Source organism: Gopherus flavomarginatus, chromosome 1 (genome assembly GCF_025201925.1).
Source record: "Gopherus flavomarginatus isolate rGopFla2 chromosome 1, rGopFla2.mat.asm, whole genome shotgun sequence".
NCBI classification, from domain to species: domain Eukaryota; kingdom Metazoa; phylum Chordata; order Testudines; family Testudinidae; genus Gopherus; species Gopherus flavomarginatus.
The window spans coordinates 123,205,869-123,221,950 of record NC_066617.1 but is presented as its reverse complement, the minus strand read 5'-3'; the positions used below and the strand labels follow the sequence as shown (position 1 = coordinate 123,221,950).

General features: G+C 37.4%; 1 protein-coding gene across 1 annotated transcript in view; it reads left to right on the top strand.

Moving 5' to 3' along the window:
• The window catches only part of PLCZ1 (phospholipase C zeta 1), a 135,449-nt gene that overhangs the window by 41,511 nt on the left and 77,856 nt on the right, over window positions 1-16,082 (top strand). The window contains 3 exon segments of the mRNA XM_050936347.1: window positions 9,809-10,010; window positions 12,224-12,368; window positions 15,274-15,426. Coding sequence (XP_050792304.1) covers window positions 9,809-10,010; window positions 12,224-12,368; window positions 15,274-15,426 — 500 coding nt within the window.

Below are 16,082 nucleotides of genomic sequence, written 5' to 3'. Positions count from 1 at the left end.
TCCAAGAACTGCTCCATTTGTATGAGGAGGTGCAGTTCTTCCAAGGTTTGAATGTTGTTTCCTGTTATTCAGGCCTCATAGTTTTTTGAAATGTAGTAGGCGTGTTTGGGAAATGACACCTCTGGTTTTCACTTTTGGGTTTTGAAACGCCGACGGGCATGATCTGGGGTTATTCCCATTCGGTATTTGGCCTTGGTTTGAAAAAGTTTATAGTTATTTATTTGCAGCTTAGGCATTTTAGCTGCCACCTCTGCTAAAGGTTCACTGAGCTGTGACCTTAATTTTACCATGTACTGGTTTTCGGGGATGTTGTACCCAAGACAGGCTCTTTTAAAATTTTTCAAGAAGGCCTCGGTGTCATCACCTGCCTTGTAGGTGGGAAATTTTCTGTGCTGTGGAGCAATAATGGGCGATAGGTTGTTAGGATTGGCTGGAGTCTGTTGCTTAGCCTTTTTTAATTCCATGGCCTGTTGGTGGGCTTCCCTCTGGAGTTCTATCTGTCTTCTGTGGGCGGCCTCTTCTTCTGCTTGTTTCCTTCGGTGGGCCACCTCTTCTTCTTTTAGTTTTCTTTTGTGTGCTGCCTTTTTGGCTGCCTGTTTTCTTTGGTAGGCTGCCAGTTTGATGCTTTTTTCCTTTTCTTTCAGCTCCACCTCTTTTTGTCTTTTTTCCAGTTGTCGCCTGTGTTCAGCTTCTTTGATTTGTTCTTCAGCCTCCATTTTTGTCTTGGTAGACATGGTTCCTGTTTTCTTGTGTTGGGGTGCCCTTCGGTGTTTATCTTTTGAACTGCAGGTTCTGTTGCCTTTTGAAGTCTGCCTAGCAACAGTGCTTTTTTCCCTTTCTCTCTCTAGCTAATGTTCAATGAAGGGAAACCAGAAAAACCACTTTATTTGCATGCATATAAGTGCTGGTACTTGCCTCCTAATGGGAGGGCTATTGCATGACAAAAGACCCTCAACAGTTTCTTAATGGCTTCTTGCTTAACATGCAAGCCACAAACTGCCAGAGAGAGCAGAAAAAAAAATTCTCTCTGGTTCCCTTTTAACCAACTGTTTCTCTCTGCTAAAAAGCCCTTAGCAGAGAAAAGAAAAATATAATATTTCTACTGGCTTCTGGATTCTGTCTATATCCCACCGCTGCCACCATGTCAGAACCTTAGTCCCAGATTTGGACCTTAGCGTCCAAAATATGGGGGTTAGCATGAAAACCTCCAAGCTTAGTTACCTGCTTGGACCTGGTACCTGCTGCCACCACCCAAAAAATTAGAGTGTTTTGGGGCACTCTGGTCCCCCTGAAAAACCTTCCCTGGGGACCCCAAGACCCAAATCCCTTGAGTCTCACAACAAAGGGAAATAATTCTTTTTCCCTTCCCCCCTCCAGGTGCTCCTGGAGAGATACACAGACACAAGCTCTGTGAAACTACACAGAGGGACTCCCCCTCTCTGTTCCCAATCTTGGAAACAAAAAGTACTTTCCTATTCCCCCAGAGGGAATGCAAAATCAGGCTAGCAATCCAACACACAGATCTCCCCTGATTTCTTCCTCCCACCAATTCCCTGGTGAGTACAGACTCAATTTCCCTGAAGTAAAGAAAAACTCCAACAGGTCTTAAAAGAAAGCTTTATATAAAAAGAAAGAAAAATACATACAAATGTTCTCTTTGTATTAAGATGATACAACACAGGGTCAATTGCTTAAAAGAATATTGAATAAACAGCCTTATTCAAAAAGAATACAAATTAAAGCACTCCAGCACTTATATTCATGCAAATACCAAAGAAAAGAAACCATAGAACTTACTATCTGATCTCTTTGTCCTTACACTTAGAAACAGAAAATTAGAAAGTAGAACTACTTCTCCAAAGCTCAGAGAAAGCAGGCAGGCAGACAAAAGATTTAGACACACAATTCCCTCCACCCAGAGTTGAAAAAATCCGGTTTCCTGATTGGTCCTCTGGTCAGGTGCTTCAGGTGAAAGAGACATTAACCCTTAGCTATCTGTTTATGACAGATCCTCAATCACAATAGATGCCTCACTGATCAGATGGGGAGCTCACCTAAACCAACATACAACCCAAGGCAAGTGGTCCTCTACGGAAATACACTCACACATCAACCTGCTCAAATTACTCGCAGTTCACAAGGCATGCCTACATTTCCTCCCCATTATATGAGGCAAAATGATAAGGATCCTGACGGACAACATTGCGTGTGTGTTCTATATAAACTTCCAGGATGGAGCATGTTCCCACTCTTTATGCATGGAGGCCTTAAAGTTATGGAACTGGTGCATAAAACAGAACATCTCTGTTACAGCAGCATACCTCTCAGGCTGACGCAACATGATGGCGGACACTTTAGGATAGTTTTCCCAAGAGCACAAATGGGAACTGAACAATGAAATAACACAACACATATTTCACATGTGTGGATCACCACACATAGATCTGTCCACGACATCAGTAAACAAGAAATGCCCAAAGTTTTGCTCATGGGTGGGACGTGGAGCATGATTCCAGGGGAACATTTTCTTCATCAGATGGAATTCTCCTCTTCTATATGCATTCCCACCGATATCTCTGATCTCCAGAGTGATACACAAAATATGAACCTACAATGCCAAAATAATACTCATGGTACCGACATGGCCCAGACAGACTTGCTTCCCTTACCCGTCACGCATGGCTATCTGCAAACCGTTCACTCTCCCTCGCCTACGGAATCTTCTCTCTCAAGATGACAGCCAAGTCATCCACCTGGACCCAGAGAGACTTCACCTGAAGGCATTGCTTATTCATGGCTCTGCCCTGATAAACTAACCTGCTCACAACAGGTAAAACAAGCATTAATAAATGGCAGGAAACACAGCACATGCACTATCTACCTCCAAAAACAGGAAAGATTTTTCCTGTGGTGCCAAAACAAACAATAGTTGCAAGCCAGGCGCCACTTCCAGTAATCACTGATTATTTATAATCCCTAAAGAACTCAGAGTTCACTATGAGCTTGCTTAGAGTTCACCTTGCAGCCATCACGGCCTTCCATCAACAGGTATATGGGACACCGGTATTCGCCCACCCGATTGCTAAGTGATTCCTAACGGGCATAGAGAACATGTACCCAGACATCTGAGAACCCACGCCTATGTGGGACTTAAATCTGATTCTCAAATGTCTAATCAGAGCCCCTTTTGAACCACAGGCTCATTATTTCACTTATCTATGAAAGTGGCATTCCTGGTCACCATTACATCGGCACGAAGAGTTAGTGAAATACGGGCTGTCATTGCTCACTCCCCATACACAGTATTCTTTAAGGATAGAACACATCCTAAATTTAAGCCCAAAATACCATCTTCATTCCATCTCAACCAAGCAATTCACTTACCTACATTCCACCCAAAACCACACACTAACACCCAAGAGATGATCCTGCATACACTGGATGTGTGCCGGGCCTTAGCCTTTTACCTAGATAGAACAAAGCTCTTCTGTAAATCTCCTAGACTGTGTGTCAACAACAGAACAATAAAAAGGCTCTGCCATATCAACTCAAAGATTATCCAAATGGATATCCAGCTATATACATAAATTCTATTCACTACATAGTACTGAAGCCCCTCCGGGTATCGGAGCCCACACGACAAGTGATTTAGCTATCTCCATAGCATTTCTGCACAATGTTCCCATTCTAGACATCTGCAGGGTGGCCACCTGTGCCTCTGACCACACATTCACGAAACACTATGCAATCACTCTCAATTCCATTTTGGATATATGACTAGGCCTTACTGTATTAGCCTCAGCAATGAACTCGAGTTCTTTCTATCCTCATGAGGGCACTGCTCTACATTCACCTGAAGTGGAGCACCCACAGGGACAGCACTGGAAGAAGAAGAGTAACTGAGGTTCTTCCAGATTGTTGTCCCTGTGGGTGCTCCACTACCCACCCTCCTCCCCTCTACTTCAGAATTCGCAGTAAGGACTCTATGGTAGAAAAGGAACTGAGGGGGTTAGGATGCATGAGCCCTGGTTGAATCACCAACAGCACTGTGAGATGGCTACTTCGCACACATGTCCCAACCAGGGACTGCTACCTAAAAAGCATGCATTCTGATGACTGGTTCTGCTCAGTAATGATCCAAAGCCATGCAGACTGATGCATGTTCACTTTCATCATCTGAGTCAGATGCCTCCAGCAGAAGGCTGATTTTCTTTTTTGGTGGTTCGGGTTCTGTAGTTTCTGCATCAGAATGTTGCTCTTTTAAGACTTCTGAAAGCATGCTGCATACCTCATCCTTCTCAGATTTTGGAAGGCATTTCAGATTTTTAAACCTTGGGTCGAGTGCTGTAGCTATCTTTAGAAATCTCACATTAGTTCCGTCTTTGCGTTTTGTAAAATCTACAGTGAAAGTATTCTTAAAATGAACAACACGTGCTGGGTCATCATCCGAAACTGCTATAACATGAAATATATGGCAGAATGTGGGTAAACACAGCAGGAGACATACGATTCTCCCCCCAAGGAGTTCAGTCACAAATTTAATTAACACATTATTTTTTTAACAAGTGTCAACAGCATGGAAGCATGTCCTCTTGAATGATGGCTGAAGCATGAAAGGGCATATGAATATTTAGCATATCTGGCACATAAAAACCTTGCAATGCTGACTACAAAAGTGTCATGCAAACAGCTGTTCTCACTTCCATGTGATGTAAATAAGAAGCAGACAGCATTATCTTGTTTGTCTTAGCGATTGGCTGAACAAGAAGTAGGACTAAGTGGACTTGTAGGCTCTAAAGTTTTACATTATTTTGTCTTTGAGTTCAGTTATGTAATAAAAAAATCTGCATGTGTAAGGTGCACTTTCATGATGAAGAGATTGCACTACAGTGCTTGTATGAGGTGAATTGAAAAATACTATTTATTATTTTTACAGTGCTAATATTTGTAATAAAAATAATAAAGTGAGCACTGACACTGTATTCTGTGTTGCAATTGAAATCAATATATTTGAAAATGTAGAAAAACAAAATATGTAATAAATTTCAGTTGGTATTCTATTGTTTAACAGCATGATTAAAATTGTGATTAATCATGGTTAATTTTTTAATCACAGTTTTTTTTGAATTAATCATATGAGTTAACTGTGATTAATCAATAGCCCTAAGCAAAACACATCAGGCAGGCATCTAAAACAGAGGATTCTCTGTGCCACCTCTGAGCCTCAGTCCATCCCAAGCGGTATCCCATCTCTAGCTGTGTCTGATTTCTGATGCTTCAGAGGAAGATGACTCCCTCCCACCTGCCAGATTACAAATGTGCATCAAGAATAAAATATCATCCTGACCCCTACAGACAACCATTTGAAGCCCTGAATCATGAGATTAGATTATAGTCACTATAATAATAGAGAACTACAAGTGTTATGAGCAGGTGGAGGGGAACATAGGCAATCCCTTTCTTCTCAAAGCCCATGGAAGAAAGGAATTAAATGGGGAACCCATAGATTCACAGACTCTGAGGCCAGATGGGACTACCTCGAGCATCCAGCCGACTCCCTGCATACATAGGCCATACAGCCTCTCCCACAAAATGGATTAAAGCATATCTTTCAGAAAAATATCTAATCTTACTATTATTTATCTATTTATGATTAGAAGAATATCTAATCTTGTGATGATGAGTTTATCACCTTCCCAATTCAACTCCAATGTTTAATCACCCTCATAATTTTTCAAGGTTGAATTTTTTCAACTTCAACTTCCATCCCCTGGATCTTGTAATGTCTTTGTTGTCAAGATTGAAAAGCCCCATACTATCAGATATCTTTTCCATTTGTATGCATCTATACACAATGATCAAGTCACCTCTCAACCTCCTTTTTTGAATAAATTGAGCTATTTATGCCTCACATCATAAGGCTTGTTTTCTAGACATTGGGCATCCTTTGAACTCTCTCCAGTATTTCCATATCCTCCCTGAAGTGTGGATACCAGAACTGGACACGCTGTTCTTGTAGTGGTCTTACCAATGCTGTGTTCATAGGCAAGATCACTTCCTTACATCTGCTTGATATTCCTCTTTTTGTACATCTAAGGATCGCATTAGCTCTTACTGCCACAGCATTGCACTGAGAGCTCACGTAGAAGCAATTATCATTATGACCCCTTTTTCTGAGTCACTGCTTTCCAAGACACAGTCTTCCATCCTGTAGATTTAACCTACATTATTTATTCCTAGATGTATTATCTTGCATTTGTCTGTATTACAACAAATTTTTTTGGATTGTGACCATTTAACTAGGTGATTAGATCAATCTGTAACAATAACCTGTCATCCTCATTATTTACTACCCCACCAGTCTTCTTGTCATCTCCAGACTTTACCAAAGGTTTCCTAACATTGTCTGGATTATTAATATAAATATTAAATAGCAGTGGATCAAGAGCTGATTCCCTGGGGACCCTACTAGAAATGTATATCTTTCCATTAACAATTACATGTCAAGATCTATCTGTAAACCAGTTCGTAATCCAGCCAATGTATGTGTGCCCTGTTAATTCCATACAATGCAAGGTTTTTAATAAAAATGTCCTGTGGTACTAGGTCTAATGCCATGGAGAAATCCAAGTATACTATAACAACACAGCTACTTTTATCAGCCAGGCTTTTAATCCTGTCAAAAAAAAGGCAACAGGTTTGCTTGACAAAAGCTACCTTCCATAAAACCATGCTGGCTAGCATAACTTATATTTTAGCCTCTAATTATTTATTGATAAGAGTCCCAAATTAACTATTCCATTGTTTTACCTGGGATCCACATTAAGCTAATTGCTCTACAGTTCTCTAAATCATCCCTTTTACCCTTTTGAAATATTGGAACTACATTGGCAACCACCAAGGGGTATAAAAGAACAAGAGTAGCCAACAGAGAAAATGCTAATGCCATATTACACGTGATCTTATAGTAGAACTTTCTCCTGGGTTACAGCTAGCCCCTTCCCTTCTTCCTGTATGGGGATAAAGTGTGATGGTGTCCCTTATTTTTAAAATTCTACATTAGGGATCCTAATGTTCAAATAACACATGCAGCATATTTCATTAATTATTTTTGCATTTTGCCATTTTACTTATTTTAATTAATGTTTTATTGTATAGGGGTTGGTTTCCAAGGGATATGGGAGCCAGTTCAGGGGGTTGTAATGTCTCCCTGCCCATGTGTGGGAGCTGGTTCAAGCATACCAGTAACCAATCTGTGTCTGTATGTGTCTCACTTCTCTCCATTCAGGAGGGCTAGCACTAGGAAGATGCTCCTGGAAGATATAAGGCATATACACATTGAATAAGACCAAGATGTCAGCATTGAAGAGAGAGTAACTGTATCATGGTTCTGCAATAATGATGGTTATAAACAAATTTGATATTCTGTATAGGAGGCCCCAGTGAAATTGGGATGTTTCCCATAACATATAAATATTAAAGAGAAAACATGACAAAAACTCATCAGAAGAGAGTTCATGATATTACCATGTCTATTTTAGAGATGTGGAAGGCTTTAGATAAATCTCCACCTGGCAAAGTGAATACTTACTTCACAAATTACCTCTTAATAACGTCTTGGCAATATAAAATCCAAGTGCCTGATGTGCTGAGTGTCTACAATTGCCACTGATTTTAATGAAAGTTAAGGATGCCCCGAACCTGACAGGACATAATTAGCTCCTCAAACAAAATTGGCATATTACAGTACTTAAGCAGAACACTTTGACTGTGCACTCTTAGTCTGTCCATCAAGTTTAATCAAACACAGCATTTAGAGAAAAATGTTTCTCTTCTGTGGTATCTCTCTACTGGTGTAATAAATACAATTATTTCAAATATTTTGGATTCGCCTTTCTCTTAATTCACTTCTAGACAATTAACTGTCATCACTAATTGATGGATTTTTGTGATTTGCCTTCTAATTTATTTTTTGCTTAAAAGGGAACTAATTATTTTTACAAAATTCCCTCAACTGTAAAAATCATGTAAAATAATCTGCAGTAACTGTTTTAGAGAGAATCAGTTCAGTGCTTTTCTAGTTTAAAATAAACTTTATTCCTTAGGTTCTATATTGTCCAGCCCTACTCAGATCTTCAACTTCTACTACCTGAAGCCCTACTTCAAAGGTTCTCATACTCAAAGATCTAATAGACCTCATTCAGTGGCCTGTGTGGCGTCAGAACATCTGACAGATTCTAGGCCTGAACAATATTATTTTATACATCAGCAGGAATGCTGCTGCAATAATTTTTATAGTGGAGGTGCTGAGAGCCATTGAACCAAACTTTAAACCCTTCATATAATGGAAACCACTTCAAACCAGGGGGTGTGGCAGCATCCCCCACACCTCTTGTTCCAGCACCTATGTATGTCTCCTAATCTATATTAAGTACCAAGTAGTATTTATAACGTGTAAACAGGTTTTAAAAAACTACTCAGTTTCCCAGTCTAGAAAAGCCCTACAACTAAAAAATACTTGGTGTTCCATTTCTGTAGCTTTAATTAGTGGAATTACAGTGAATTCTTATTCTGATAGAATACTTTTAATCATCATCCATATTACATTTTGAGAATTGCTTCCCTAAGAAATAATATACTGGTGGTTCTTTATTTTTGGGCCGGAAACTAACCTGAAGAGGTAAGGTTTCTTTTGCAATAGAGTATATATAGGTTCACTTCTTTAAAATATTTTCATCATCCTATTACACTGTCAGTCAAATTTGTCCTATGAAAACACAGGTAGGTTACAATCAGAAGTTTGCAAAATCACAGACTAGTTGAAAATAGACTACGTTTAATAGCCTACTGCAGTGTTTCTCTACCTTTTTGATAACACGGATTGGCTTGCTGCCTTCCTAAACTGTGTTAGGGGGATCTCAGAGACAGTCCCCAGTCCACGGACTGGTCACTGAGAAACACTGGTCTAGTCGACTTCTGGATTTGCAATGGTTTCACTTGCCACCAGTGTAACACATGCTGAGGTGTTACATTGGAGCAGAAGTTGCCATTCTAATGAGACTGCTTGTCATGAAATCAGTTTTAAATAATGTGTTGAATGCTCTTGTTACCTTAGGAATTGTGGAGCAGTTGGCGCATTTTGCTACAATTGAAGGAATTATGTAAACCTGATTTATAGGTCATCTTTAATATTGTTATGATTTGAGATTGTTTGGTGAAGAGAATATTAATCCATTTCTCTGTATTGTAATGTTTTATCAGATTTTACTAATTTCTCTTTCCACAGTTAAGGAAGAGCAGTCTTCTAGTGGGAATTCTAGGCTGCAGTACTATCTTTCAAGTCATCTCTGACTGACACTTTGCAGAACTGTTCTTGAGCTCTTCATAGACAAGGACATTAATCTCTTGTTATGGAATGGTGGACATATTACCCACCAAAAATAAATTAACAGTACAATTTTTCTTTCTATTGGAGCACTATTTTTTAAAAATGTGAAAAGTGAAAATTTTACAAAGCTTTGGTTCTTGATATTCACAGAAGAATTATAACATCAGATCTCATTCAAATCATTCTCTCATCATTTAGAACTTCATTGACTCCAGGACTGCAAGCATTTAATGACTGTCTTTATATTATATCTGATTAATTTAAAAACTGAAAGAAATACTTGTGGCGTATGATCTTTAACTTATTCAGAGCAGACCATTTTCAAAAAGAAAATTAATGCCATGAAAAATACATAGCTAGAAATGTTATTTAAATTGACTACTGCAAATGTAATTTTTTTTGCTTTATTTTCACTTTTAGTGCAGAGAAAAAAACAGATGTCGTTTGAAGGATTTTTAAGATACATGAACTCAAAAGACTGTTTGATATTTAAAAGAGAACACACAATTGTTTACCAAAATATGAGCTACCCATTACGTGATTATTTTATTTCATCTTCTCATAACACCTACCTCATATCTGATCAACTAATAGGGCCAAGTCACCTTTGGGGTTATTCAAGGTATTTAAATACTATTTTTTAATTGTAAGCAAATTATTTTATCAAGTGGCTTAAGCTACAATTTATTGAGTCTTTCGCAAATGTGTGTTTAGTAGTAAGGAATACAAGATTCTATTTAAAACAATGATGAAAAATAGAATAATATTATTTGAATATGACTGAGTGAAATTTTATTTGGTGTGTACACATTTTCGTATATTTGCCACTCCATTTGTTTACTCTCTAAAAACTATCCAAACCAAAGTTTTTCATTGGCCTCACATATACTACTGTCCCTTGCAGCAAATAAAGACATCTGCAGGACTTTGTTCTGTATGTTACTACATTGCAGTGTTTAATCTCCACATCACTGAAGATACATAATTAATCTTCCATTAATTCAAACAAATATGTGATTAAATTCTGGATGCAGCTGAGGTGGTGAGGGGCCCATCTCTATGCAGGTTTACTTCTTGGTGTACACAGGAAGAACAGTTCTAATCTACACCAGCTGGTTATGTCACCCAAATGAGCCATTTACCAGCTAGAGATTGACAGGATGCTCTGGCTATGCCTCCTCACCACCTCCCAAGCTGGAGTCTGGACCGGAGTGCAGAAGCCAGGTACATTGGCTGGGGACTCCAGCATGCCCAGCATGGGTGCATGTGAGTATGCATGCAGGCATGTGTGCTTATGCAAGGGAATGTAGTGGGCACAGTAAAGTGGGGAAAATATGTGCACATGCAGGAGAATGGAGAGGAGAGGAGATGGGAGATTTAGGGTGAGAGGGTATGCTGGGGAATGTGGGAGATGTAGGAGGAAGGAAAATATGGGATGAATGAGCACAGGGGAATGTGGAGGAAGGAAGAAGCAAGAATTTGTTTTGTAACTGTGCAGGGGAATGTAGTGAGTTCAGGAAGAAGAGAAAACTGGAATGAGGAGAAGAGAAGGAAGGGGGAAATTGGAGTTTGTAAAGCAGAATGTAGAGAGACTGGAATTTGGAAGACAGGAGTCCAACACTCCAGTTTCTTTGCACTGCTTTGGTGAAACAAAGCAGCTGTAAATGCAGCTTAGCTGACCAGTTTTCTTGGGCTGCTTTGCATTGCTCCAGAATGGGGTAAGCAATCAGAACATACTTGTGATTCTGGACCTAAAAGTTAAATGTTAAAAAGCTATTTAAGGTAGATGCTACATAACCTCAAATCATTAGAAATATCACATGGCAGCATTTTCTTTCAGTTTCTTACCTAGTGCTCATGTATGAATTTTTATTTTAATTAAATAAGGAAATTCATAGACAAAAATCAGATTAATATGGAGTTAAGTTTGAGAAGACGTATCAGTACTTTATGGTAAAATACATTACATGGATTATCCCCAAATCAAAAATTATAAACCAAAGGAATTCAGATTTATGGTTAAGCTTAAAAGAAATCCAGACATATTAAGATATGGAAATGCACAGTTAGGGCACCCAAACATCCTTTCCTCTCCCTTGCCGTGAAACCATGAAGGGACAAAAATCTAATGTATTTACAAATTAGTTTAATCTAATGTAGACCACAGAACCTAAAATGCCTTAATCAGAATCATATGGTTATTGCATGGCATTGCTGTAGATTATGGTCCTGCCTCTCTTCCCTTTGTGGTGTGCTGTGCTTTCTTGGGAAAGTTGGGAGGAAGCAGTCTCTGTACTCCTCAGCATGCAGGTACTGTAACACTGCCTGGCTCTTTGCACAGAGGAAGGGGAAGGCCTCCTTATGCCCTCATCATCTGTGTAAAGACTAGGTATATTCTGGCCCATTATAAACGTTATTACTGGTGTTTTTATATCTTAGCTGGAATTTATTCAAATATACAATCCTAATATAAATAAAAATTCAAACATTTCCAAATTTAAGCAGATAGCCATTGTTCAAGAAAATGTTTTACTTAAACTAAAACTTTGGCTATATTTTTATCTGTTAAGGGTTCATATTCATAGGATCTATTTCCTCCCTCCCAATGGCTCTGATAAGGCTTATTATAAGCCCAAAGTAGATAAGAGAAAATATACATCAATTTTTTATGCATATCATTTTGTAGGAATTTTCTTTTCTTTTATGACAGTTTAGGTATGTTAATATTTTTGTAATTACTCAGATTATGTTATTTGTAATCAGGAATGCAACAAAATGTTTATGAATATGGTATCTCCTTTTTTGATTGTTATTTTTTTCTTCTTGTTTTTAAAGTGCTCTGATGAAAGGATGTCGTTGTTTGGAAATTGATTGCTGGGATGGACCACAAAATGACCCTATTGTGTATCATGGTCATACTTTAACGAGCAAAATTACATTTAGAACTGTCATCGAGGTGATAGATAAGTATGCATTTGTGGTATGTACATATATTTGTTGAAATGTGATGAGTGTTAATACACATAAATGTTAACACACTTATAATTTAGGGTACTCTGGAAAAAATAGGATGGAATAGTGCTTGGGGTGAGGAGTACTGTAGAAACAAACCAGATAAAAGAAATCTACAGTATCTGATCTTAACTCTGTATCATTTTAAATGAAAGGCAGTCTCATTTTGTTGATAATTCAATATAATTTAAACTTTGTGGACTGAACCCAGAAGACCTTCCTCAGCATATTTAGGCAAAATTCTCATTTGAAATCAGTAAGAATTTAGCTTGAGCATAGACTGAATATATACTGAGTAAGGATTTCAAGATCTGATCCAATAAAGTTTCCTCTCTTTTTTTGTGTTTTTATGTCTTTGCTCAGACTTCTGTGGCAACAATTCTGTCTTCTGTAGTGTTGAAGCTTGCAATATGGAGGGAACAAAAGTATTACACTGGAATTTTGTTTGAGTCTTACTGTATTTTCCATTTCCTCTTCATTCTGATCATTTCCCACCAATTTTAAAACGAGCTCTGAAAAAAAGATATAATTTATTATCAGTCAGATGACTCATTAAAATGTTGTCCCTTCTGCCTATCTGTAGCAGAACAAGTGGAAGTTAATGTTCTTTTGGCACTAACCCATTCTTCTATATTGCTGCCTGGCATAACTCCCAGTGAAGTCAAGTAAACTGTCCTGAAGGGCCCTTTATGACAAATCTTTGAGTTAGGTGGGTTTGGATTATATTTATTCTCTCTCTCTGTGTGTATGTGTGTGTGTATATATATACCTACAGAATATACACACACACTGAAAATAAATACAATCAAAACTGACCTAACTCCAAGTGTGTATGTGTGTTGGTTTGGGTGTGTTTACATACACACCCATACCTATTGCCTTTTCAAAGCTAACTGGGCTAACGTCTGTAAAGAACTTAGTAGGTCTCTGATTTTTACAATATATTTAATACAAAACTGTTATGTCCTTTCAATGCTATACATATTTTATATGAGTTATTTCATTTTTGCCAAAATACAGAAGCTTATATATTATTGCAAAGCATATCTCACTTAATAGGAATAAGTTAGTAGCAATCAGCTGAGAGAATGGTTTCTGCATCCCATGTGGTGATCTCTGTTATGATGCTGTCCATCAATTTTGAGCAGATTTATCATTCTGCCTCCTTTGTGTTTGAGTTTTGTGATGAGTAAGGAATGAGTAAAGAGTGCTGCAGTGGGCAGTATGACAGGGCTGAAAACTCTGCAATACATAAAATATCAGCCCATAATCAGAATGCAATGCCATCTGACAATATTTAACTGACAGTTTCAGTTTAAAATCTAGACAGTTTAAGAAAACATGAGTTAAAAGTGATGTCTTGAACCACACCTTCCCCTGCATCCTCATGTCAATTATTGTGGTTCTGATCACATTTTCCTATTTTTTAACAATATTTTTCTCTCCCCCACCCTGGTTTGTAAAAAACCCACACAATCAAAGTAGGAAACCGATTAAACACAAAATGATGTCAAATATAGAAAGAAAAACTGAAAAAATAGAGAAATATTGTTTACTCTAGTCTCTTTCAGTTATAGTAGACATTGGTGTTACATTTAACATTATTTGTTTAATTTTTTTTTCATACAGAATGTGATTTGTATCCCTTTAAAAGATTGTAGTTAGTGAAATAGCTGTGATTAAAAGATGTTAGGTGTATCTTCCAGATACCAATGATTGGCCCAAATTAAGATTCTTTTTAGGCTGCAGGGACCTGGAAATAGCAGTTTACGATGTTTTCCTTGTATTGCTTTTCCCTTGTTTCTCATTACTAAGAATATTTGCATCTAAACAGGATCATTATATCTAAGCAATTCATCCATTTCTCTTCACTTTAAGTAATAATTATCTACCAGCGTGCCCTGATAATTCCCAGAGCAACTCGTGATATTACTTGCAGGTCACAAGAGAATGATTTTTTAGGTGGGTAGTGACTATTAGCCTTGAAGAAATGAAGAATATTTTTCTACAAATATGCTGGAATGAAAAAATAATTTGTATAGAAAATATAACACTGAAATAGACTGATGTCTACATTGAATGTTGAAGTTTTTAGATGTCAGTAGCTTTTAAAACCTCTGAAAAATTTAACCTAAATAATTTTCCATGCTTTAGTATATTTCTTGGTTATTTTGGGGTTTTTATTTTTCTTGTTCACATCATCACTATTTGCTTCTCAATATTATAATCTATTGAGAAGCTCTGTGGCAGTGAAAGGCAGTAGTCAGTGTATTGCTGTCTTGGCAGCTCCAAATATATTTCGTGGAATTTTTTTACCATTATATGTGTGGTGATTTTAGTTGATTTAATAGCTCTTTTCTCTTTCTTTGTTCCACACCCAACATTAATAGGCATATAATACAACTCCGGTAAACTTGGTTGTCGGCTACTAACCACTGAAGAAATAAACTTTAATATGCCCCGTTTTTCAAGATCAGAGTGTACTCATTCAAGATTTCCCTGATAAAGTACTGGGACCAGGTTAACTGATTTTTATTTGGCTTCCCTTGTCATAGTCTTTCCTCTGTTTATGTCTACATTTAAAGCTATCCATGTTTCTAATGGTCCTTATGTTTCTGGATTTTGTTTCTGATATTATCTTTGAACTTGAAAATTGCTCTTCTAGATTCCAGTTTTCCTTTTCCTTTTCCATAAATATTACTGAGCTCAATGATGGTGTATTATTAATCTGGAATAACTAATAATACTCTTTTGAATATTTTAAAATTAATGAAAACACAAATACCCATGTGCTTTTTTGTAAGATATATTGTGCATCTAGTAGTTCTGTTTTTTATTTATTAATTATTATGGCCTTGAAATTGTATTTTTAGGTATCTGACTATCCTCTTGTACTGTCTTTGGAGAATCACTGCAGCCCTAAGCAACAGGAAGTAATGGCAGACTATTTAGAAACTATTCTAGGTGACAAACTTCTTACTACAATAATTGGTGATACGTTTCCTACAGATCTACCTTCCCCTGAGGTAACAATGTTAATTTTCTCTCTGTGAAAGATAAGAAAAAATTCTAGTTTCCTGCAGTAGTTGTGATAATCCCCTGAAGCATTTATGAAACTGTCACATTTGGTGTTTAAAACATCTTTGTGCTTCAGATGGTAAAACAGAATAAATTCCTCATCATAGAAATAATAATAATAAAAAAAAAGTAAAAACCAAATCATGCAGGTTGATATGCCCTTGTTAAGAAAATGGTGTTTCATATAACAAATTGAAATGTAGAGATGAAAAGGCATAATAATCCACTATTTTGCAAAGTCTTGGATTTTCCAGTTCACAAAGTCATGATTTAGCATTTTCCTTAGGCTTTGAACACATTCAATCTTTTATTTTATATGAAAATATAGATAGTTAAAACTTGTTGTTAACAGTTTATTTTAAAAATTCAGACATGGCAGGCGGCTGCCGTAATGTGCCGCATTATTATCATTACTTGTATTATGGAAGCACCTAGAGGCACCAGCCAAGATCAAGGCCCTGTTGTGCTAGGCAATGTATAAAACACATAGGGCCAGATTGTGAAGCCCATACTCACATTGATATATCATGAGTATTTCCTCTGAAATACATGAGACTTCTTGTTAAGTAAGTTACAATTCAATATGAGTAAGAGTATGACAATC